Source organism: Anser brachyrhynchus (assembly GCF_964034855.1).
Source record: "Anser brachyrhynchus genome assembly, chromosome: Z".
In the NCBI taxonomy this organism is placed as follows: domain Eukaryota; kingdom Metazoa; phylum Chordata; class Aves; order Anseriformes; family Anatidae; genus Anser; species Anser brachyrhynchus.
The window spans coordinates 43,062,721-43,088,210 of NC_137697.1; the positions used below are offsets into that span (position 1 = coordinate 43,062,721).

The 25,490-nt window shown below is 37.3% G+C and overlaps 2 protein-coding genes across 5 annotated transcripts in view; both read right to left on the reverse strand.

Moving 5' to 3' along the window:
* LOC308186141 (tubulin polymerization-promoting protein family member 2-like) overlaps positions 1–21,461 on the reverse strand; it is a 100,461-nt gene extending 79,000 nt beyond the window's left edge. The window contains exon 1 of the mRNA XM_080575150.1: positions 20,696–21,461. The gene's annotated coding sequence lies outside the window, so the exon portion shown is untranslated. The remainder of the gene's footprint in view (positions 1–20,695) is intronic.
* Positions 21,462–21,611: 150 nt separating this feature from the next.
* AUH (AU RNA binding methylglutaconyl-CoA hydratase) overlaps positions 21,612–25,490 on the reverse strand; it is a 114,229-nt gene continuing 110,350 nt past the window's right edge. For all 4 annotated transcript variants that reach the window (XM_080575139.1, XM_080575138.1, XM_080575137.1 and 1 more), the window contains 2 exons: positions 24,918–24,965; positions 21,612–24,260 (listed from right to left, as the gene is read on the reverse strand). In XM_080575139.1, coding sequence (XP_080431265.1) covers positions 24,183–24,260; positions 24,918–24,965 — 126 coding nt within the window. In that variant the 3' untranslated portion in view covers positions 21,612–24,182. The remainder of the gene's footprint in view (positions 24,261–24,917; positions 24,966–25,490) is intronic.

Genomic DNA, 25,490 nt, shown 5'->3' on the forward strand with positions numbered 1-25,490 from the left:
TTTTTGTTTTACAGGAAAAAATATATTCTTAGCATTCACAGTAGTGCTTTTTCAAAGAAAGGTTATATAAAGTGATATAACACACACAGAGACACGCAAAAAAGAAATGTGAATGACTCACTGCACTTATGCAAACTAAGTTGCGTAAGCCTGTTTTTCTCAGCTCTAAAAAAAAAAAAAAAAAAAAAAAAAAAGAAAAGCACATACACAACCCTAAAAAATGAGCTGAAATTCTCAGTTATGAAAGTTAAAAATGTTGAATAAAAGCAGAACTCCCTCAGCTTCTCAGGGTCCTTCACGCCCACATCTGGTGTAGTGTTTACCAGTGGATAAAAATAGAAAGTTGAAACTTAATAGACTCTAACAATTATCACAGTATTTAAGAATCTATCAAAACAGAAAACATCAGAGAAGTGGAATACACTTCAGAGAAAATAACCCTGAAAACTGAGAGATCAACAGCTACATTTGAAAGTGGATTTAGTAATATTCACTGAAATATTACCCCTTGGGTACATAACAAGGGCAGACTAGACAGAAAAGAACAGACTGTACTTCTTCAATTCAACAGGTACCTATAATAATGCAACCTGAAAAAAAAATTTAATCTTTTTTAAAAATCTTGCAGAATTTCCTTTAAACGGTTATCATGATTTTAATTGTTGGCAGATGACGTCATAGGAATTGATGTTTTTAGACAAGCACGAGGTCTGTCTTTCTTGGTAAAGGGCAGGCGCATTTCCTTATCTGCCAGAGCCGGCAGTTGACAGCACACATGCTCGAGATGGGATGGGACACAAACAGGCCGGGAACGCTGCACGTCACTGTCCGGGGGTCAAGAACCTTTGTCTGTCACAGGAGCGAGGCATCGCCAATCAGCGAGCTCTTCGACTGTGTCGGTTTGGAAAAGACATTGACAGCTTGGCAAACCAATCTTGAGAACTGCCAAACAGTGCCTTTGAACAGATAGGCCGCAAAATTTAGATAAATTAAACCCTGCGTTAAGGAAAGTGTAACACAAAATGAATCTTCTAATGTATTCTCAGAAGTGTGATCCACAATAATTTAAAAGAGCGTTTGCAAATAACCCTTCTTTTAATTGCAGTAGTAGCATTACTTTGGTGAATTATTCTAATCTATGGCTGATGAGATAATATCAGGACAGAAAACTATATGAGTCAGCTAACCTACTCTCACAGGATTCTGCTCTTTCTCTCTCATTCACAGCACATAGGCACACAACACACAGGCAGCATCTGATTGATTAGCAATCGGATCCTATGGGAGACTGGATGTCAGCCCCACGGGACTGAAGGGACCAGTCAGCACGAGCAAAGAAGCCAGAGACCTGAGCATATCACTGCCGGTATCACATCTCTGGCACCAAGCCGAGCCAGAGCAGTAGCACCAGAGCAGCCAGCAGGACTCTGGCAATGACTGTGATGGAGCAGAGCAGTAGATAAAGCTACACAGGTACAGGGCAGCAAAGAAGGGGGAGAGAAGAGGGCAGCGTGGGGAAGGCTCACTAGGAACCTTAGGCAGGGGAACAAGAAATACGAAAGATGAGGCTGTTTTTTAAACAGATGGCACCACGTAGGTGCCAAAATAATAAGTATCATATTTAAAATGAAAAGCCTGAGCAAATTTTAAGTTAGTGGCTGCAACTCTATCTCAGGGTTCTGGTACCTACGCATGAGACTTCATTCCAGGTTTCTGGCTTCAGAAGAAGCCTCTGATGGCATTCCAGTCTCATAATTCAAAGAGCTGCCTGTTTTGTTTTACAAGATACATGAACATGAGTCCTGGTTCTGTGCCTGCTGCCTGTTACTTACTCAACATGACAGACACAAAGAAAGCAGAACAGAGTAGTATATTTAGAGGAAAAGGAAGCCTAGACTCTTAAGGCCACAAGCCACAGCTCAATGGTTCTATAAGATATCTTTAGCAAAATGCCATTTTCTGTGTTGTGGTAAATTGACATTTTCCATTTGAATAAAAAGACTGATTTTTGAGCAACAGGGTTGGTGTTACAGATCTTAAAAACAAATTTTTGCTGTCACAAGAGGAATCAAAGTGACACTCATTTTCAGAGAGCTTGTGGATAACCACACTTCAGTTTTAAACTGCTGTCAGTATATCAGCTTTGAAGTACAAGTTTAAAGGATGCTGGTAACTCAACAATACAACTGCAGTCTTGATTCAGACATGGAGACTAACAGCATTCAGGAACCAGTTCTGCTCTAACAGCCAGCCCAAAGCAAAATCAGCAGTCCCACTGCCTTCAAAAGTTAATCTCAGTTAACACTAACTACAAAAAGAAGCACCACAGTCATGGGCTCCACACACTCCAAGCAAGGTGTAGTCTCACAATGAGTAAAATGATGTTACTTACCACTTACCCTTGATTTTCCTAAGATGCTTCTGGTACTAGGTGTGAAAACTCCTTCAAAACTGAAAACTAGTCTAGACTTGGTTTTAAAGAAGAGCTCCAGAAATCACAGTTAGCTGCTGCATTGTGTTCCCCTGAACATCAGAACTCCAGGTCAGTGCAGGAGACAGAGATGATCTAGGGAAAAGTATGCCACGCTAGACACAGAAGCAGCAAGATCACAGAATCACAGAATCACAGAATCATCTAGGTTGGAAGAGACCTCCAAGATCATCTAGTCCAACCTCTGCCCTAACACTAACGAGTCCTCCACTAAACCATATCACTAAGGGCTACAGGATGCTAAAGATGTATCAGTAAACTATGTATTAAACAGAAATTTCAATTAAAAAAGCACTGTAAAACATTCCATTCTGAGAAACCAGATGAAGGACAGTTCACTCTGCTGACTGCTTTAGCATGCTTTAGAAACAATTTGTTGCAGGTATCAGAAACTTCTAGTACCTCAACACAGAGCTTTGCATGGGTCGTGTCCTACGCTCTTCCAAGTAGACTGGATCTAGAAACCTTGTTATTTTAAAAAAAAAAATAAAAAAAGAAAAATCCGTACATTTATGAAATTTATGTGCAGAATCACAGATTCAGTTTGACAGGTATGAGCAACACTATGGCTGAGAAAGACGCAGGAGGATCTGGAAGAAACCACGATATACATCCAAGCCTATCCTTCAGTCTTAACTCTATCTTATTACAAGTCATAGAAATTAACTTCAAGATCTGAAGATACTTTGCAAATAGAATAATGCAGAAATAATAAAGCGGAAGAAAGTCCCCAGTCCTACAAAGTTTTATGTGGGTAGTTAACTTCATTTCCATGGTTAAAGTCACATAAAGTCAGACCATGTACAACTCCTTGCATAATGGGAACTTTTCCTTGTAAGCCTTTTACAGGAAGAATGGTCTTGCATGACTAATATAAGCCAATATATTGTGCATATATAAGTAACACTATTTCAATATATTTGGATTTCCACTTGATTTTTGTCATTCAGTACAGCCCTAAACAAAGAAACAAGCTTATTTCCTGCATTCTGTCCTTCAGACAACATAATGGTGGATAAAGACAAAAAGCCCCGTCAGACAGGGCAAAATTCTTTTACAAGAATTCATTTTACTGGAAGCTGCCATAACTATTAGTTTTGTTTCAAGGTCTAACCCTGACCAATGACAAGAAACTCAAAATTCCACTGGAGATGGGGATGATCACAACCTGGTACTCCATAATGCTTGCACCAATACATTGACGTTGTTTCTAGGAAATACAGACTTTATTTTCAGAAAGTACTACTACCACACACAGATTCCATTTTAATGGGTAGGCAAGAATCTCCGAACTCAAGCTAGATCACTTACATCATAATTTAAGGAAAAGGCAGGGATTTTATTTTATTTTATTTTATTTTATTTTATTTTACTTTATTTTTTGTGTTATTCACTGCTTAACAACTTCCTGATCCTCTTTCCATCATAGCAGGATGAAGAACAAGACTATCATATTATTAATTTTGAGACTACACAAATATAAAAAAGCAATGACATATGTAAAAGGAAATTGAGAATGACTGAACTTTTAGGCTGAATAACTACAGTGCACCAGTGGACACAAGCATACTTTCTCTGAAAATGACATTTCATCTGTCAAATTATCCATTGGAGTTGAGATGAGGCCAAAATTTATAAGTCGACCAGTCCTAAATGTTGACTGGTTGTTCAAGGTCAGAGGACAGATACCCTAGACTCGCAAAATGCCAATCCAATGGACTGAAGCTGGATAGCTGTGACTTGGTAACACACACACAAGCTTTCTGACCAAGAACGTCTGTGCAAACCATATGAAACAAACCACTGCTCTAATCCAGAGAGATTAGGTATATCAGTTCCTGACCTAAAAGCGTCACTGCTGGGCACCCTTCTTCAGTAGACAAGCTCAAAAAGGATAACGATGAGAATCAAAGTGTTTTCTTTCAGCCCCAGAGTTAGGTCTGTGTCACACTGAGCAGAGCTGCTCAGGAAAGCATGAACTACTGCTGCCAGCCTTGGTTTTGATGGAAGATGCTAGGCTCAGCAATTACACTAGACAACTCACATGTAACATCCAAATTCAATTCCTGGTCCATGAGGAGATAGCTGGAAAGACAAACCCAGAGGTTGCTTTCTTTCAATAAGGATTATTTTAAATACTCTTTATGCATGAGGATACGTTGTGCACACTGGTATACATGCAAATACGTTATTATATATTAACGAATATATTAGTATATATTTAATAGAGACATGTTACATAAACATACATAAATACATATAGTATGTTTATGTGCACTTCATAGAATTACATGTCATTCCTTCCTGGAATCATCATTTCAGCTATGTAAGCAGCGCTAGCTTTTCTGAACTTACTTTGAAAAAAAAATGCTAAATTTAAGCTACACTACATTTTTAATGTTAATTATGTCATTCCTGATATTAAAGCCACTAATACATACTAAAAATACCTAGTGCTGTGTCCCACACAACATTTACTGTTTAAATAGACCCTTTACCTAATGGGAAGAAGCTCATGCTAACAGCTCAAGTAACACTATGCAACCTAGAACTGCTTCAGGTGGAGTTGTTTTATGTTGACTGGAGCACCAATGACAACAGAGAACTGATCTGTTGTTTAATAAAACTTTTCCACGACACAGCATTTGCTTTGCTTGGACTCCAAGAATGAACATTTGTTAATTTTTGCATACAACATGTGCACAGATGGGTCTACCTTTTGCTAAGCTACCCTAAACCAGTAATAAAAATCTTGTAGCATACTAGCACATGAAGAACTTGACCCATTTTATAATCTTTGGATTTAACTTCAGCTGTGAGTTAGTTATAATTCAAATATAAAATGACTTGAAGAACAAGAGAACAGCAACAGTCTGCGCAATTTTTTTACTTTACATACTTATTAGATAGACACAGGCATATGTGCATTGCCTCTGCAGATAGCTGGCTTATGCAATTACATGAAAAATTTTTGCATCTACAACTCTTTTATTCTCAAGGATGAAAACCGGTAATATAAATAGTTGATAGCAGAGGATATTGTCCATTTGACTACTGAAATAATTGACAAGTACAGGCCTACAACTCAGTTCAAAGAATACTGTAAGAGAAGCCTACTCAGAGAAAAGGTATTGGGTGGGTGGATGTGCTGGCACATCACGTATGCTGTAAAAGCAGGACCTCTTTCAGCTGCTGCACCTCTAACTCCCTTCAGTTGTTCATCATTCACAAATTAACTCCACCTGATTGTTAGCTGCAGTTGCAAGCAAGTTCTTTATCAAACCTTCTCTATTAGTAGCTATGGGTAACCTGACCAACCTCAGAGCTCTGCTTTCCTTCCTACCTGCTGAGGTATGCTTATATTTAGGGGAAGAAAAGAAAGAAAGAAGTAAAGAAAGATGTGGTATGCTAGCCCTGCAAAACACAGGTCAGATGTGATACACCAAGTTATTGTTTTGATTCATCACTGCCAAATGAAAACATCCTGGATGGTCAGTTAGCTGGCAGCCCCTGTCTTCTGGGGGGTCATATTGCCTTCCAGGTAGGTGTTTGTTTGTTAAGCTCTATATAAAGATCCCTATAAAAAGAAGTAATTACTGAGGTGCCTGGGACTGCACGAAGAAAAAGGGAGGTTGAGGACTCGCAAGCAAACAAAAGTTTGCAGGAGGTTGCAGGAAAGTGATCAGAGACATATTGGACAGTGCCAGTTGCTGCAACTCAAACTTGTCAAAATCACAGAGAAATTTCAGTTGTGCACTTCTAGAATAACATATTTTGAGACATATTTCCCAAGAAGCCTGTATTATGTGGAAACTGGTGAACAAGCACAAGCACAGACTATTTCCTGGCCCTGTAAAAGCACTATTTACTGCACTTCTTTGTATTAGAAAGCCTCAAAATGACATTCAAGAATTAAGTCCTGTCATCCTTTCAAGGTGAAGTATTAGCCTTCTTTGCATATGCAACTCAACAGCAAGTTCAGAACTATCTTCTGTATGCTGATTATTAGTGTCACCTGCTAAGACTTAGGCCTAACTGATTTCTCAGTGAACACAATATAAATTTTTAAAGACCCCTCTCTCAAGAGACATGGTTCAGCTGGAGGAGAAAGACAGCAGCAGAAGACACATTTGCTCCCAAGTCCTCTTACTACACCTGCCCAAGAAGGGATTTCCTGTCCTGTGAGGGGAATTCCTCCCACTAATACTTAAGTTTCCATTCCGTCAAACTAGCCTCCTCGTTTCAGCTCAGTACATAACAATTTAGGAGTGTGGAACAATGAGAAAGAGATTATGGACAGAGTGCACACCCATCAGCCAGAAATTTATTTATTTATTGAAAAACTGTAGTTCAGACTATATGTGTGTTTTAACATAAATGTCTTGAGGTACAATTGCTACAATGTGACTCAATGATCCTCGTGGGTCTCTTCCAACTCAGGATATTCTATGATTCTTCTGCTAATACACCAGACCTTATCTTCTCCTAGTCGAGTTCCATGCACTTTGCATACAGCCTGTTGTATCTGATAAGGTTACATTTCCTCAAAATTAGTCTCCTCATTGGGTCAGGCTTATACAAAAAATATTAGTCACTAACTCTTTTTCAGTACAGCTGGAGGTGATATAGGTGGTACTCAGTTTTAGATTGGATCTTGTTTTACCCAGGATGTTCAACAACCAGAAGTTACCACCTTGGAAAGGTATCACTGTGTGTTTCACAGGAAGGCATCCTGGGAGCCTTAACCTAGAGGGGTGACACTCTTCACACCTGCTGGAATCGCACCATTGCTCAGAAAATTACTGATGGGGACTTGGAGCACGCATAAATGCCTGACATATCTGGTGGCCTTCTATGATAGAGCTACAGCACTGGTGGATAGGGGAAGAGAAATTGGTATCATCTACCTGGATTTGTGCAAAGCATTTGACATTGTCCCTCATAATATCCTTGTCTGTAAACTGAAGAGACATGGATTTGGTGGATGGACAACTTCGTGGGTAAGGAATTAGCTGGGTGGTCACACCCAAAGAATTGTGGTCAACAGCTCCATGTCCAGGTGGAAATCAGCAACAAGTGGTGTTCCACAAGGGCCAGTATTTGGACTGGCAGTGTTTAACATCTTTGTCGGTGACATGGGCTGTGGGATCAAGTGCACCCTCAGCAAGTTTGCTGATAACACCAAGCTGTGTGGTGTGGTCAAGGGATACCATCCAGAGGGACCTGGACAGGCTTGAGAGGTGGGGCTGCGTGACCCTCATGAGGTTCAGCAAGGCCGAGTGCTAGGCCCTGAATCTGGGCCAAGGCAATCCCAAGCACAAAGTGGGTGAAGAATGGATCGATTAAGAATATTTCCTTAGATATAAGGAAGAAATTCTTTACTCTGAAGGTGACAAGACACTGGCACAGGTTGCCCAGAGAAGCTGTGGATGCCCCATGGAGGTGTTCAAGGCCAGGCTGGATGGGGCTTTAAGCAACCTGGTCTGGTGGGAGGTGTCCCTGCCCATGGCAGGGGGGTTGGAACTGGGTGATCTTTAAGGTCCCATCCAACCCAAACCATTCAATAATTCTGTGATTCTATGTTAATGCATGTATAACAGAGTGAGCCTCTCTGGGCAGGAAACTGGGCCATTCACCTGAAGGCAGGGAGACCTCCATTTTAGTCTCCAGGTGAAACAAAAAACAATTCTACAAGCAGGAACAAGAACTCTTTAGAACTCTTTTTTAACACAGAAGGGCATAAGCAGTAACCCAGCAATTTTACTATTCTCTCACAGGAAGAAACAAATGTGGATTTGAATGGAGGAGACACAGATAACTGAAGTAATTTGTCTCAGAAATTAGCAATCCACTCGCTGTCCAGAGAATGCAGAACTTTAACAAAGGTTTTGGGATTCCATTCTGAGACCTAAACATTTGCCTTCTACCTAGGCCTTCTTTTGGATCTCTGATCAGGCTTAAGACAGTCTTTTACACAGCTACTTCCCCTTCTAAAGAGCTGCTTTTCCCTGAAGGTAAGTGGTCCATATTACCCCAATAAGCTCATTATAATCAACTGTGTTGGTATTTTTTGCTTAGCTTTTGACATTCTAGTCTGTTGAAACTCCTCTGACCTTGGGCTGTATCCCACAGATTCTGCTTTAATCCACCCCTACATTTTTCCATAATGAGGCTCATATACCCCTATGCACCACATACAAACACACACACAGACAATGTTTTAAATAATTAGTAATTTTCCCTTAAGGGTAAAAATGTTCTGTAATAGTATTTCTTTTTGTTATGAAATAATGTAAACGATCTTGGTGTGGTAATATTTTGTAATATGCCTGCATTATGCAATAAAGGCTGTAGGGTTCAGATGGCTTACACGCACCTGGAGATACGTGCTGGAGTCTTGAAGCTGTTAAAAACACTTAAATGTGTGTATACATCTATATACACATGCGCATAAATACACAAACATGACTTCCTACCATCTGGCTATGTTCTTTTCTAAGAAAAAAAAGAAAAAAAAGTTCTATGTAGTTTAACTTCTTTTCTTATTTCCTTTCCTTTTCCTTTTCCTTTTCCTTTTCCTTTTCCTTTTCCTTTTCCTTTTCTTTTCCTTTCCCTTTCCCTTTCCCTTTCCCTTTCCCTTTCCCTTTCCCTTTCCTTTCCTTTCCTTTCCTTTCCTTTCCTTTCCTTTCCTTTCCTTTCCTTTCCTTTCCTTTCCTTTCCTTTCCTTTCCTTTCCTTTCCTTTCCTTTCCTTTCCTTTCCTTTCCTTTCCTTTCCTTTCCTTTCCTTTCCTTTCCTTTCCTTTCCTTTCCTTTCCTTTCCTTTCCTTTCCTTTCCTTTCCTTTCCTTTCCTTTCCTTTCCTTCTTTCTTTAGTGAGGATCACCATTCAGACCTAACGACATAAATTTTGTGGCTCTTTTTACAGAGGTAGAACTTGGCTCCTTCTCTTCTGCTAAGACATGTAAATCCTGTTGACTTCAGGAAGTATGTGTTTGGGTCAGTGCAACTCAATATGCTCAACTTCAATTTTGATTCCTTTCCTCAGCTTTTAATTTAGTTTTGCTGAAGAAAATGTAGAAACTTGCCAAATGTTCATATGTGCAAAGCAAATTCTACTGCCAAGAATATAAGAATTTATTTATTTAGTGACTTTTTTGATTTGTCTCCTTTAAGGTCATCGTTGGGTTAAGGTAATGTGAATGACATAACATTCTTATGAAAACGAGTTTCTCACTTCATCTTCCTCTTTCTTTAATTCCAACAAAGACAGTGGCTGACTTTGCATAACCAAAAGTTTATCTCAAAATCACTGTGGACCATGTGGTTGTGCCTACAGAAGTTAACCATCAGCTGAGTTAAACATCAGACTGCTGACTGCCTTAGCCCAAGCACTACAGTAATCACATACCTATCCTGGCAAGAACAGATATTTTTTTTACCACTTTCCATCACTCCCAGATTCTTTCATTTCAGGATTGTGGGATAGAAAAACTGTGTGGTAAAGGTAGCTTTTGAACAGAAAGTTTAATGTTTGGGGAATAAAGAAGATTTGACAAGAGGGGGCAGCATCAGGTATTACTTCAAGATAATACAAGGATAAGGTGAACTGTGATTTAAAAAAAAAAAAAAGAAGCCTTTGCAAAGCTAAATGGTAGAGGAAGAGAAGATTCCTGGAAACAAAATTGTATTAGTCCACCACTCTAAGAATTTTAATTTATTTCAAAAATTGTTTCCACATGATTTCCTTTTTGTCCTTAATTTTTCCTTGAACTTGTTGTCTGTCTCACTCAGTACTGGGGTGTTGTGCAGGGCCAGACCTGGGATAGGCCATAGTGCAGTTCCACTGTATGGACAAACACACAATTGTGGCTTGCATATCTTGTAATCAGTGCACAGTTATATACCTAAAATACGGAGCATGAAATGCAGAGCAAAGTGTCCATACATTTGCCATACCAGATATGAGCATTCCATGAAATGGTCTGGCATCCACAACACTTCCATGACCCTGGCACACTTTACCTATACTGTGCTTGTAAAATCTACCTGCCCTCGTAACAGGCAACACAGGACTCCTCCAGGAAGAATCTCACAACATGTTGTATGCTCAGTGCTGGTCATCAGGAGGTAGATCTGACTTGTAAAGCTGCACGTCCAGGCTCAGAGTTCAGGGTCTTTGGCACACAGCAGGAAAATGTGCTCTTCAGTACACTACAACAGAAGATGTATTCAAGTTTCGTCTCCCACCCTTCCTTTACCTGACAGCTTGCATGCTCCAGAGCTTGTCTACAAGCACACTTCAGTGAGTTCAGTGTCAAGCCCAATGGATTGCTCCTCACAATGTAACTGTTGCCAAAGTTACTGACAATGTAATATTATATAGGTATATAGAGACAGTTTTTCAAACCAACATTGCAAGGGAGGTTTAGGGGGTTTGAAAGAAGCAGGTTTGCTTTGGAAGACGTGTTGAACTCTGGGAAGTGCCACACTGCTTGCTTTAAGCACGTAACATGCATGAATTTCAAACCAAATTGAGGACCCTAACTTCCCTCTGTACGCAATGGAGAAGGACTGATGCTGCCAGCAGGCAGGATTGAGCCCACCTAAATCTAGCTGGACACCTCTGGAAATGAGTATTCACTTCACCAAACTGGTAAACTGCTGTTTTGATTTTGGCAATTAATGAGCTTGCCAAACTCCTGTGAGCAATGAGGATTCTTAGTACTTCACAGGATTTGACCCTAAGAAGCTGTACCTCAGCTGTACCTCAGATATATATTTTGCAGAGTTCATTATAATGAAATACCTACTTCAGAAATGATCCACAGATACTTTTTTTTTTTTGGTTAATCTTTCTGTATCTATCATTCTAGGTGATATCTACCTCTTACAGAGACAAAAGGTATCATCTTCTTTTACCTGAACCCTTAAATTTAGTCCTGATGCCAACAGCTATGCCATAATGAGCTAATACTGCAGCATTTCTAAAAATATGTAAATCACCTGTAGGTGCAAAGGGAATCCAAAAGACTTTCTCCTTTCTCATCCAGTAACTCTGTCAAACCACGCTTTTAATCCAAGAAATTACTTTAAAGCAAACATAAGAACCCTATTTGACTAAGATGCATTACAAGTGCTTTCTTTTTCCACATGAATAACTCTCACTCTCATTTTCTTTTTCATAATTACAGAAAATGGGGTGTTTTTTAATGTCTGTTCCAGCAGAGCTGAAGATGTTGATTTCAGAGTCATTCAGACTTTAAAGTCTAATTCATGCAGTTGCTCCACAACATTAACCGGAGTGCAGGTCTCATCAATTTGATAAAGTGCCTTTATAACAACAGATGGTAATTTGTTGATACTTAAAGGTTTAAATGGACTCTGTTACAAAACCACTTAAAATGCTTTCTTAAAAAAAAAAAAAAAAAAAAGACAGTAAAAAAAACCCACACAAGTGTTCAGATACTTTAACCCAAAGAAATTGCTGACAGATTTGTTTTCAGCCCAGCAGAGTAAAGAGCTGACAACATATTTTTGCTGGATATGGTAACTTGGGTCTATTTTTAGGACCCTTTTTTTTTTTTTTTTAAGTACACCAAAATAGCAGTGGGTTTAAAAATCACCATCTGCTTCTAGCAATGAAATAATTCTCTGAAGAATAGATAATAAGCATAAAAAAACCACCCTCAACTCTTACATTCCCCACAGCAAGACTGAAAGTAACAATGATGTATTTCTTGACAGTACTATTTATTTCATAAACAGTTCTGCAGCGTCTTAACATACCTGTGAATGTTCAAAATACCTATTTATCAGTTACTAATTCACCAGCATAAACTATTTACATTTCAGTCACGAATGACTGACTGGTAAGTGCTATTGTAATTGTTTTTATGAGTTAAAATAGCCTAAAGCTGCTGATATTTGGGGCAAAATGCAGACTCTCTCCCTAGCCCCTGCCTGTCCCCCTGCCCCCTCTTGATTTAATTTGGATTTAGTAAAGGCAATGAAGAATTCTCATTTGTAGGGACTGTTTTTTGTTTTTTTTTTTAATGCCTACTATGCTATACTGCCATTAGGAATTGCAGTATATAATTGCAAATGCATGCAGAGAAATCTGAGTACATGTGCTTCCATGTAGTTTGGATACTGGTAACAATGAATCATTATGTCAGCTCAAGATGGCCCCAGACCTGGAAACTTGCTTACTGGAGGAAGCATGTGCCTACAGTTTCTTAGATCTCAACAGAGCTGATGTACCCTATACTCCACCCATGTATTGTTAGCCTTAGGAAACAAAGTTATATTACAAAAGTTATATTACAAAAATGTCAGTTCTCACTCTTTCACCCTTTGAACCCTTATACAATATAAATTGTACTTGGAAGAGGAGAATGACCTATTATTTTTCTATAGGTGGTTCAATGGAAAACAAATCTCAATCTAGCGTCCCCCTTCCCATCTGCCCCCTAAACAAGAACTTGTCTGACTTGGTCATTGAGCTTTCTGTCCGGAGGCTCCGTCCGCAGCCAGCACACCTGTAGCTACACAGTACGCTCACCTGGCCCTCCTCAGCCAGGGGTGTCCTGATCCACATGAGCAGGGACAACTGCTAAGGGACAGGCAAAAGGTGAGAAAGGCTAAACGGCCAAGAAAACCAGTTTCACTAGCTCTGGCACTGGGGCCTTGTTTGTTGGTTCTGTGATTTCAGTGAGATGACAGACTTCGATTTCGTAATAATTTCAGTTTAAAACCTTTCAAGGTTTTAAACCACAGTTATCTTTTTAGTATAATCTGAGAGAATGGCACTGCTTTTTTTTAACCCCTATAGTACTCCAGGAAAAATCAATCTGTTTTCAGACATCTAGATCAATTCTTCTAAAGATAGAAAACAAGTAATAGCTGCCACAGGATGCTTCAAACAACACGTAAGATGGTTTATAAACAATCGATTTTATAAAACAAAGCTATTTTGGAAGCAGTAGTATTTAACAAGTAACATTTCTTATGTATTTGTCATTGTGGTATTTAATTAAATTCTAAGCTTACAACAACAACAGTCCAAAAAAGGAGATGCCCATAATTCGTACTTGTACTTGGTGGATCACAACTCTTGTGACAACTAACTCTGTCTCACTTTCAAAAGACTTGCTAGTGGCCACCACAATGGCAGTGTTTTGGTTGACTTCCACATTTTGAAAAAAAAAGAGAACAGAAAAATCATGGAGAAGCACAGGCTTTTTGTTTTATCTTGTTCTGCAAGGACAGGACTTCTTCACAGTAATATATGAAAAGTATACAATTATGAAATAATTTATTAATGAGATAAATTTATTTTTTTCTCAGTCAGCAGTCAATAACTAGCATAGGAAAGGAAAAAAAGAAAAGGGAAATGGTAGTTTTAAGAAACCTAGTGTTCTCTAGACCTTTTCAAATGGTTTGCTCTTCATTCAAGAATGATTAAAGAAAAAAAAAAGGGGGACTGTGAATAGCCAAGACTCCCAGTGATCTCACTGCAAATTACACATTTATTTGGAATGCATTACAGGAATAATGTTACAGACTTAAGACCTGATCCAAATTCCATTATGTAAATGGAAAAAGAAAATTTTGTTGTCTTAAAAGGAAATTGAATTTAGTTTTTAGTTCCCAGTTAATGAGATACTAATAAAAGTAAAGAACTGCAAGGAAAGTGATCAAAGAGAAATGCCTGTTTTATTTTTTCTTCTTCTTTTCATATTAAATACTTACCTAAGCTGCAATTTACTCATATATCTAAAGTGGCTCTCAGATCCAATGGAAAAGCAAGCTGCAACTGACTTAATGTCATCCTTAATGAATGAACGGAAATGGGGCATATCACAGACTCTAAATGTGCAATTAGTGTCTAAGGATAAGCAAAAAGAGCTATGTAACCTGTAGGTGATCCATTGGTTATTCCATGCAATATAATCCTTTCCTCAAAATAATGTTAAGATTGTTGCTATTATTAAGGATATATATTTTGTTTTGAAACAAACACTTCAGAGACACCTCTTTCTTTTACAGACTGGACGCTTTTGTGATTTCATTTCAGTCTGAACCTAATACAGTTGCTTTCCTTAGTGTATGGAACCACCTAAACAGGCCCCAGATCTGCTAAATGATCTCACAAACAGGTCTTCCTACTTCTGCTAAGCTACACATAGGTCAATTGGCTACGCATAGGTCAACTGGTCTCACACTGTGTGCACATTTCCTAGCACCTGAATTAAACCCCACGATCAAAGCACTGATGTTTTGTCCTGCACAATCTTGAATGCTCTCAGCTTTTACTGGACCCAGAATGAGCTCAAGGTACTCAGAAACCCAGTTTGCACAGCAGGACTTTTGTAGCAGAACATCATAGCCATGAGATTTTTGTTTCTTCTCTAAAGGAATAGGCACACACAGGGGACTATAAGTAATGTGAATTTCAAGACAGGAACAGATCCATTTTGATCTGCCAGCTTTATTTAAAATTAATAAATTCAGTCCATGTATAAACTATCCAGTCATATCCTGTAAAGGTTTAAACAGTGAAACCACAAGGGAAAATAAACTAACATCTCTTCCCTTTTTATCTTAAAAGTGTCTGAAATGAATTGGTTGCTAAAGAAACCTGATATAATTGTGACAGACTGTTTTGAAACCCTTAGCGCAGTTCATCTGAAACCTCAGCATAACAAGTGGCCTCTTATCTGCGTACTATTCCAGGAAGAAATGCATGGCATTTCGTCATCACAGCTGAAAGACTAGCTGGCTCTGCACGTAGGCTAAGCGAGAATAAGAGCCCTCAGCTATAATGAGGGCACGGTGGTAGCTAATGCTTAGTCAGAGGCTGTTTCCTTTAGCCTTTGCTACTGCTTGTAGGAGTTGGAATGCAGGAAAAAGCAAAAATTAAAGAGAACATACAGAAGGTCAATGTTTACCTTCTCTGTTTGTTCTCAGTGAAGATTATTTTGGAAGAAGTGGAATGCATGAAGTAATATAGTGACATCCTAAACCATCTTGCCTATTATAAGGACTTTAAGTAGTTTTATTTAGTGTGACTATTTGTGAGAAGGATTACTTACAGGAGAGAGAATCATAAAAAGCAGATGTATTTTTTTTAGTCTGACATTTAAATGCAAATTAGTAAGCGGAAGTTTAATATAGTTATTTCCTTGTGAAAACTGATCTTGAATTTCCAAACAGGCAAACAACTTTCTCCTTAACAAAGCCACTGAATCATAGATAACTGGTAGCAATTATTTCAAAATTATTTCAAAAACAAGGTTACACCTTCATATGTGGAGAAATATGGTGAGGAACATTTATTTTTACAGGTTTTTCCTCTCTTTTACATCCTTAAGATCATAACATCCATGGTGCTCTGTCATTGTGATTTTTAACATAAGAATCTGTAAAATGTGAACATGGAATGACCAATCAACATAAAATGAAAATGTTAAATGGGAACATGTAGTAATGTTCAGACTGTAGGTTTGAGAGCTGATTCATTCAGGACAGCATTTTGTTTTGTTATTTTGGCAGCAGAAATATCACAGCAATTATTGTGAATTTACTCTGCTATAACCAAGCTGATTTAAGCACACGACTGTATGCACTATAATACTGAACACACTGGACTGAGTCATTTACACGCATGCAGTTCCTGATCTAAATAAGGGCTAGATTTAACTTGCTCTGTTTAACTCACTGCCTGAACACTGAAAATTGTTGGCACAGATTTTTCTCAGGAAACTCAAACTTACACAAGCAGAGGAAAAACATTGCGAATGAGATGCTGCTGTGTGCAAAAATTCATCTTGGGTAAAACTTTAAAACCTAAAAATAAATCTTGTGTGCAGTTCTCCCAAATAGGCTTTTCTGTTCAACTCTGAAGGTTTAAAGCAGTTGTTAATCATGTACTGTACACAGTGCTAAGCAGGAAAGTGTTCAGTTATTTCTGAAACACGTTATTTTGAGGCTATATTTGAATCTTCCATATTTATGTGATGAGAGTTATGTCACAAAGTTAATCATTCCCAGGATGCTAGCATTCAGGGTAATGAAAAACTTCTTGTGCAAGCAGCCATTAATCAGTGAGTATAACATTGCATAATGCTTTCTGAAGCATGTGTTATGTGATCAGAGTACAAGGCTGTATAATACAGCAAAGTGTTTATGCCATATGCTGACCTTTTCTAAAGCAGAAATGGAGCCATGTGATGTGCTGCTCTTGCCAGCAGTTGCTTATTGCCAATAATTAAGTTTGACGATATGAAGAAACACAAACTTGTATTGCTTTAGAGTTCTAAAAGGAAGAAGCTTTGAAGTTTTTGGCACTGCAAAGCACACAGATTGCCAACTTGGCTTGCATACACTACCGTTGTCCATTATAGGCACCGCCCAACAAAACTGGAATCAAGTGCCCTGTTCAAGTGGTTACTGGCATTTGTGTAAAGGAAAACATGCTCCGTCGTTACAGGACTGCAGTATTATCCAAAAGAGCACAAAGGTCACAGGAACAAAGCAGCCAAAAGCATGCTTGGTACCTCAAATCTCAGTACATCACAATAACATTTGATGTTCTTGTGCAATAGTGCTAGTAAGCAGCTATTACTTAATCTCCTACCAGTATTACACAAATGTATACTTGCGAAATACTTCAGATAAATATGCTGTAATTATATGAACTATAAAAGCATGTATAGTACAAAATGTTTTTGTAACTCGAAACACACATACCTGTGGAGACGTGGTTTTAATGAGCTATTTTAACAATGGGAACAATGCTTCAGAAGCTTCCATGAACAACCATAAAACTATGTGCTGGAAGCAGAGTGGACATATGGACATGCATTTTATATATTATGTATATATACACGCACAAAGTGATCAAAATTTTGCCCTAAACACAGTTACTTTGTGCTTCACTGTTGGCAGAATCAGGTTGCAAAGCTGGAATAACCAGCTTCATACGACTGCTTTAGCACAAGCAACCATTCTGGTAGTGTAGCTATGCTATGGCTGCTCCTGCACCATCTCCTCCCTGACTTGTTAGGGTTTCCTTTTACCTAACTGATGACAGCCAGACTACTTAGGGAAGCTGGTAAAGAAAGGGGTAGCTAAATTCCATAAGCATTACCACCTGTTAACAGCAACACAGTTCCATCATGGGACTGACTGTATGTCATCAGTAGTTAAAGTGATTCCTGATATACCTCTGCTAAAGAACTATTTTCAAGCTTAACTAACAGTCCTAAAGCACAAAGCAGTCTAGAAACACAATCACAAAGGTGCACATGTAAGAATAAGACTATGCGGGAGCTTAGGTGCCCAAGCCAAAAATTTAGATTCTCAAAATTCCTGCTTAACTGTTGAGATTTTCCTTTCTCCTTTGAAGCCATACTCCTGATGTATTAGACAATGGCAGCCATGCTGTATGTAACACCTTCCAGGATTTATGAATTAAGACTTCCACAGCTAAGGAATCTGAGTCAGAAGGCATCTTCACACTTGACAGACAGGAATCCACAGAGTACAAAGGAGATGTTGGGGATGAGAGCAAAGCCAGCAGGACTCTATCCTTGCTCCACAATCTATTAATAAAAGTGTAATACTCGCTGCAAGACAGGTCTTCCCTTTCCAATCTAATAGGCTAATGGTCATTATTACTATGTCTCAACAAGACAAATGGTAGACTAAGTAATTAAAATAAAAATGTTTAAACAGGATTGACCGAGAACCTCCAGTGATCACGTCACTCTTGAAGGAGTATTCAGATCAATTCAGTGACAGATGGGAGCAAAAATGGATCTGCTCTGAGTTTCACGAGTACTCCAACTACTCAGAAATTAGATAGATCAAGTGAAGCATACCCTCTTCACTGTCTCAGTAAAGGACTGATTTCAACCCAGGTATGAAAAATGTTTAAGAATCCAAAATGAATTGGATTTGTGAATCCAAACTGAAGAAAGGAATTCCCTTCAGCAGAAGGTGGATAAAAGGAGCCCTAAAACACGTCCATGTCCTCCCTTATGAACTGATGATATAGGCAGAACCGTTCTCATTATGCTGTCTTTTGTGGACCCAACCTTCTTTCAAACACTATGTATAGATAGCCTAGGAATCATAAATGGATGTTACAATCTCTGTAAGTGATTAGGGTACAGAACTGGCTGAAACAAGCCAGAACAGAAAAATCTGTGGAGTTGCTCACAAAAATATCAGAAATGACTGTGCTGAACTTAAACACTGCAGCCTGAACACACTATACAAACCATTTCTTCTATCCATCCTTACAAGACCCACTACTTCTTCGAAGCATGGTTCTTGGCTCTCTCCTCCTTTCACCACTACTTTGAAGAGGAGGCTGGCCAAAATAACACAACCAAAACAATAGTCAATATTAATCATTTTTTTTGGATCAGTCCTGAGTGGTCACTATCTGTGGATGCTTACATATGTTTACATAAATAGTTCAGCTACATACGAGCTTTGGAGAGAACAGTTCTGGCAGTATGAATTTATTACATAAAAAAAAAAAAAAAAAAAAACAGTCAAACACAAGCACATACACACATTGTTAACATTTATATGTAATGAAAACACAACCTTCAAAACTCTGTCCTTATAATTTAAATTTTAAACTTTGTCTTTCTAAGCTACATGAAAGAGACGCTTTTTAAAGAATCTGTACAACTGGCATCAGATTATCAGATTTTTGAACATGCTAGAAAGAATTGAGCCAAAGATGATATCAGAAAGTCCCTTATGCTTAAATGAAAATGTTAAATCAATTAGCAATTGCTAGAATAAAGAAGCAACTATTTGCTGTATGTTCCCTAAAATAAAAAATATCAAAATCTTCATGTTCTTTTGAAAGTGATTATATTATGCAACATGAAAACTGCAACACATTCTCACCTCTTTAATGTTATAAAAGCTTTATTAGCATACACTTTAGAAATTATAATCAAAGAGTAGTAGTCACTAACGAGAACACTGAAGAGTCTACAAACATACATATACAGACTATGCCTTTCAGGGTTAATGTATTATTTTGAGCTGGAGTATTGCAATAGGACTTAGCTTTGACACAGAATGTTCACACCCTCTATAATAAATTCTTTTAACATATTTCATATTTCTTCCCATGTGAATGACTGTCCTTGGAAGAATTATCTACTAGATAAAATTTGAAGATGAAATCTAAGTCTAGACTTAGAAAAAGGGGGAGGGGGGAGTGGAGACTGATCTTATAATCTACGACAGTTGTTGATTAATGAGCTGCTCATGATTGCTGTAGGCCTGTCCAAACTGCAGAAGCAAATGGTTCTACAGGGCTGGGAGGAATGTGCTATCTGGTATGCCACACCTTTGTTTAAAGTTAGAAATCACTGTGACTTCTGCTACATTTGTTCTAGCCTTGAACTACCAGATGTGCATGATGAAATATATGGTAACACGCATGGATGTCCTAGCTACTTGACTGCTGTTTCTGCAAAAGAATTCTGTATTACAGAACTTCCACACTGCAAGTATTGCCACTTGGAACAGTCACAGTACATACTTTACAGGGTTCAAGGTTTTGCTGGTAGTGCTCTTGCACAAATAAATTCCAAACTTCCTGGAGTACAATAGTACTATCACATCCTGAAGGGGCTTGGTCTTATCTGACAGTCTGAAAAATTGTATTTGTATGTACACCTATGCGCACACATACATATATATATATGCATGCATACGATATGTCAATATACACACATATATAACGCATAATGAACACATTGTGTAAACACAGTGCATTCTGCAGAACTAAGGAAACATACTCAACTCCATTCCAAGGTTGAAACTGAACATGATTTGAATCTATAATAAAACGGTATCTTAGCAAATCTTTAATGATAACATGATTATATGTAATTAAATCTCTCAAAAAAACTTTTGGGATAACTTTTAAAACTCTTCTAACTTCAGTTATAAAACATCAGTGTTCTTAAGGTGAAAAAAAAAAAAAGAAAAACAAACAAACTAAAACAATGTACATGTACAAGTTATTAGAGGGGCACCCTGACCCCTGTTACCTGAGTTCCAGACTCAGACAAAATGAAAGCCAACAGAAAAAGGGGCATAGACAGAAAAACTAGTATTTAAAAGCCCTCAAAACACATTAAAAGAATTAAAGGAATTTCATTACCATTAGCTGTAGATGTCTTCTGTTGGCTTATCTGTTTGCAATTATTCTCTTTTTTTCTCATTTTTGGAGATAGTTGTCTTTCTAGAATTGTGCAGAAAAAGAACATCTTAAAATAACCACATTGTCATTATCACACAGTAAGTACATTAACTGTACAATCTTCATTAGACAATTGAATTTTCAGTAGTGCCATTAGATGTAATATGTGTAATATGAGAGGTGGAAGCACATCTTGTTCAATTTACACCACAAAAAAATACCAGTGGTTTTCAATTTATTTATTTTTAATAAATCATCTTTCTAACCTCAGTAGACACATTTTCAGGGATTTGCTTACATATAAAAACAATGAAAGAAAAAAATAAGTTGGTGATAAATTAAGATGTTTCAATTACTTTTTTTCACTTTGCTTCTATTGGTTTTGTTACTCTGAAACGGCACTAATACTACACCTTACGTTACACCCTAAGTCTCCCAAAGCCAAATTCAAGCTAGCATGATATTCTGCCCTCTCTTTGTTGAAGAGACTGTTTAATTTTTGTTACTTTCAATAAATCTGATTATGATTAAATGCATCATAAAACAATGACCAAAGAAAAATATGAAACATCTGCAAATGACACATCCTGGTATTTACTATTTTGAATGCAGCTGGTTAAAAGCAGTTAGTTCTAAAAAGCACAGACATGAACCCTGAAGTAAGACTATGAGTAATTCTGAATAGACTGACAGATTTTCAGCAACTATTTGGCACAAATGGCTCCACAATCTCATAGAAACGTTCCACAGAACAACATCCTCAAAGTGTTCTTAAGTGCATTATTACACAATCTCAGAATAAATAAAACTTGGAATTTCTTTACAGCAGGTGAGATACTCAAAGACTCTGAAGTGACTGAAGTAATTCAGACAATTCTGAAAACTTTATCCATAAATTTATTAAACTAGAGAGAATGCAGAGTTACTTCAATATTAACACAGGGGAAAACAAAAACAAACAAACAAAATAAAAACCCAACAAACAATAAATACTTTCCTAGATTAAAGGTTGAAGGCTAAAATGACATGGGTCATATAAATTGGCACATTAATTTCTGCAAGGATTTCTGGGTTATTTATTAAGTTGCACTTGCACTTACACTGCCAGGAGGCTCAAGGTAACTGACCTACCTGAACTATCACTTTTCAATATTCATCTCAGTATTAAAGTGCAGAAGATCTCACTACCCACTTGAGCTCAGCAGAAGCAGGAAAAAAAGCTGCTTATGCCTAGGGACCATGAAATAACCTTTCAGGAAACCAGCAGGGACCAGGGGTCATCTACCCATGAGGTACTGTGCAGAAAAGCATGGCTTTACCAGGAATTGAAAGAGCTGATCCTAAGCACTTGAAGGAGGATTTGCTAGATCAAAACTTTCATAAGGAAAAGTCAGGCTATATAAGAACATTTCTGTTACAAATCACTCTCTCCTGGAAGCAGAATTCTAATATTGCTATTAATTATGAGCAACGAAGTCATCTTAATGCTGGTTACTTAATAAAAGAGACAGTAAGCGTTTAACACATCTTTTGCTAAAATATTGTTCCTTTAGAACTATTCCAATATCACTAGATAGTACCTTTAGAAATTTTGTTATTGATACTCACTTTGAAATAACATTCAAACTCTTGACTTCAAAGAAGGGACTCAAATTGCTACAATCTGACAATATCTCCTCCTGAGAAAAGGAATGGAGAGACCACTGTGACAGCAAAATTATTTTCTGAGATCAAAACTACTAGTTAAAGGCACAAATCTACACAGTCTTGTGCCACAGTATTTCAAGTTATTAGACTTTTTTAAAACAGACATTGACAGAAGCTACTGAATCAGGGCTTGTTAGAAAAACAGGCAGCTTAATAAGCAGACTGTATATCAAAGTTATGAAACACAAACCAGTCAGCATAGACTTAATATTTTTTCATCCCATTAACATAATTATTTCCTACTCAGTAAAAATGAAAATGACATGTTAGCATTTCAAAAACAGGAGAAAATGACCCTCTAGGCTTTATATGACTATCAAAACAAGCACCGGTACTTTATTTGCAAATTATCATGCATGAAATGATCGACTCAGCAAGTTTACCAGTCAACAAAGTGTGTGCTCTACCAGTTATAATCAATTTACATGTAATGATATGTCTAAATATGAATTTAAATGAGTTCCTGTCATTTCATGTTCAATAGCTGCTTTATCATCATAGATATGGACACTGACCATAGTTAATGTTGCAGAAACAGCAGAGCATGCACAAGTTTCATAAGCCAATGGTAACCAAATACAAAGAAATTTGTTTTCATGTAAAAGATAGCCTCTGACTGCTAAGGCATGTTTATTTTCCAGTCAAGTTAACAAAAATAATTTCTAAGAGGTTGTTTTCAAGCATTTGCTGTATATGGCACAACTACATCAAATATACAATATGAATCACAACAGCATTCTCACCTTATAACCTACTGGATTTCTCTTTCAAAATATGAAAAGAACCCTGAGGCCACCACAGAATAAAGAACATTTCATTATCATCCCTGTTGCATATAAATATACATTATTTAGACCCTGCAAAAAGGACATTCTGGGGATGAAGAAAATTCTAGTTTCTTTAACAGCACATTAGACACATCCCTGCGCAAAATATTTTAATACAATCATCACAAATTTAAAATAACCAGGGCAAGTGAAATAAAATTCCATAACAGCGGACAGTACTGATCAGATGGCATTTTGGAAGAATGCAAGACAAAGCCAAGTGTAACACACAAGAATGTATTATTAAAGGCTGGCCTCTAAGGTGTCTTAATTTAATACAATTAAATGAATATAATAAGAATGACTTCATCAAAAGGACACCATTATGTGCTATTCTCAAAGTTACTTTCATTTTACTTAGAATAGTGTAATTCAGACAAATAAAGCTTAATATTTACCAAACAATAATCTTTTTAATCTCCCTTAACTTTATTTATAATGTACATATGCAGGTAGAATTCTCAAATGTATTTTTACTGGTATACAGAATCATTTAAATGCATATTTGGTGCAATTTCTTTTTTTTGGTGTTCAGAAGTCACTTTTATTTTGATAAAATGATACAGCAAATTTATACTTAACATCACATATAGATTTTGCCTATTTAAAGGATTTATAGAGCTTTTTAATTGTGGAATGGTAAATTTCATACATATGAAATTTTAAAAATGTTGCATGAAATTGTGACCTTGCCAGTACATAGATCGGCCTTCAGAAACTGTAATGAGCATGAATGGACACACATTTCTATCTGGGCCCAGTACAAGTATGGACACATTAAAAATGTTGTAACATCAGTATGATTTGCTTTTACTTTGGTGGTTGTGATATTCTAGGCTCAGATGCAAAGTGCACCTTAATGGTCCTCATATCTGTACATATACCCCATTGTAGTTTAAAGGCATCAGCTTCTTTTATTCTCCCTTGTAGCGAGGAGGCCTTTTCTCTTTAAATGCAAGAAGACCTTCAATTCTATCCTTGGTTGGAATAGTCTGCAAAGGGTAATATGTAACATTTCATTATTGATACAAAAAACAATACCAACAACAATATTTTTGTACATATCCCCATTCTTTAATATAACATAAAACATAACAGCAAAATGAAAAGTGCAACGTATAGTCAGATATGTGAAAGTACCAGTCATTTCATAGGCACAAAAGGAGGCAGAGAAAAAGTTCAGGAGAAGAAGGAGTATCTTTTCTCTGAACAGATGAGAGCGAGAATGAATCTCACTAGGGTTTGTTTTGGGGTTTTGATTTGTTTGTTGTTGTTATTCTGTTTTTGATTTTCTGTTTGTTACCTGGTTAGCACACATACTGTTAAGTTGCACGTGCTTGTGAAGTGTCCTACATGTTATTTTATGCTAAACCAAAAGAAAACAATAGCAAAGCAGTTCTTGGACTAGGTGCATATCAGTGTATGACTGATGAGGTATAGGGCTGGCAGTGCTTCATGTAGTGTCCTACACCTCATTCCTTAAATTCCTTATAGAAACAGAGTATGTAGAAGGAAGGCCTAGATCCAATGACAAAATATTTGTAGAAGGAACTATAAAGCAATTTCTACTTGTATTTCTGCATGTGCCTCACAACATTCTCCAGCAAAGCCTCTTTTCTACATTTTTTTATTTAATCATGGTTACATACCTGAGCGTAACAAGCTTCTTCGATTGCTAAGCCTGTTACTAAGTCGACCTGAGAAAAAGAATTCAACATTATAAAAAGCATATTTTTGTACATTTCATATACATTATTTCCTGACAGCTAGCTGTGTTTCTATATGCCAAATACTAAAACAGTTTACTTTAAAGTTCTTCCATGGTACATTAACAGAGAAATACCTCTCTGCCATGTGGTGAGAGTGATTAGTGTTTCTGTAACAGTTTCCGTATTTGGTGATACAATTAGTATGTAATACACTGTCAAAACAATGTATGTTCTTCACTGCACATTTGTAATCATTTCAACTACTACAAGGGAAAAGATTTACTGCGTGATTATTTAAAATTTGTTCTGAAATAACTATATTCAAAAAAATCTGTAAGAAAATAATACCATACTAAAAAGTAAACATGGACTCAATTTTAAATGGATTTAAAAAAGTAAATGAGGCCAGTGGCAATCCTGCACCATCACCTAGTTTTGTGAGTTGGTCTGAAAAGCTGTCCTGGTTTTAGCTGAGACAGAGTTGATTTTCCTTACAGTAGCTGCTATGATGCT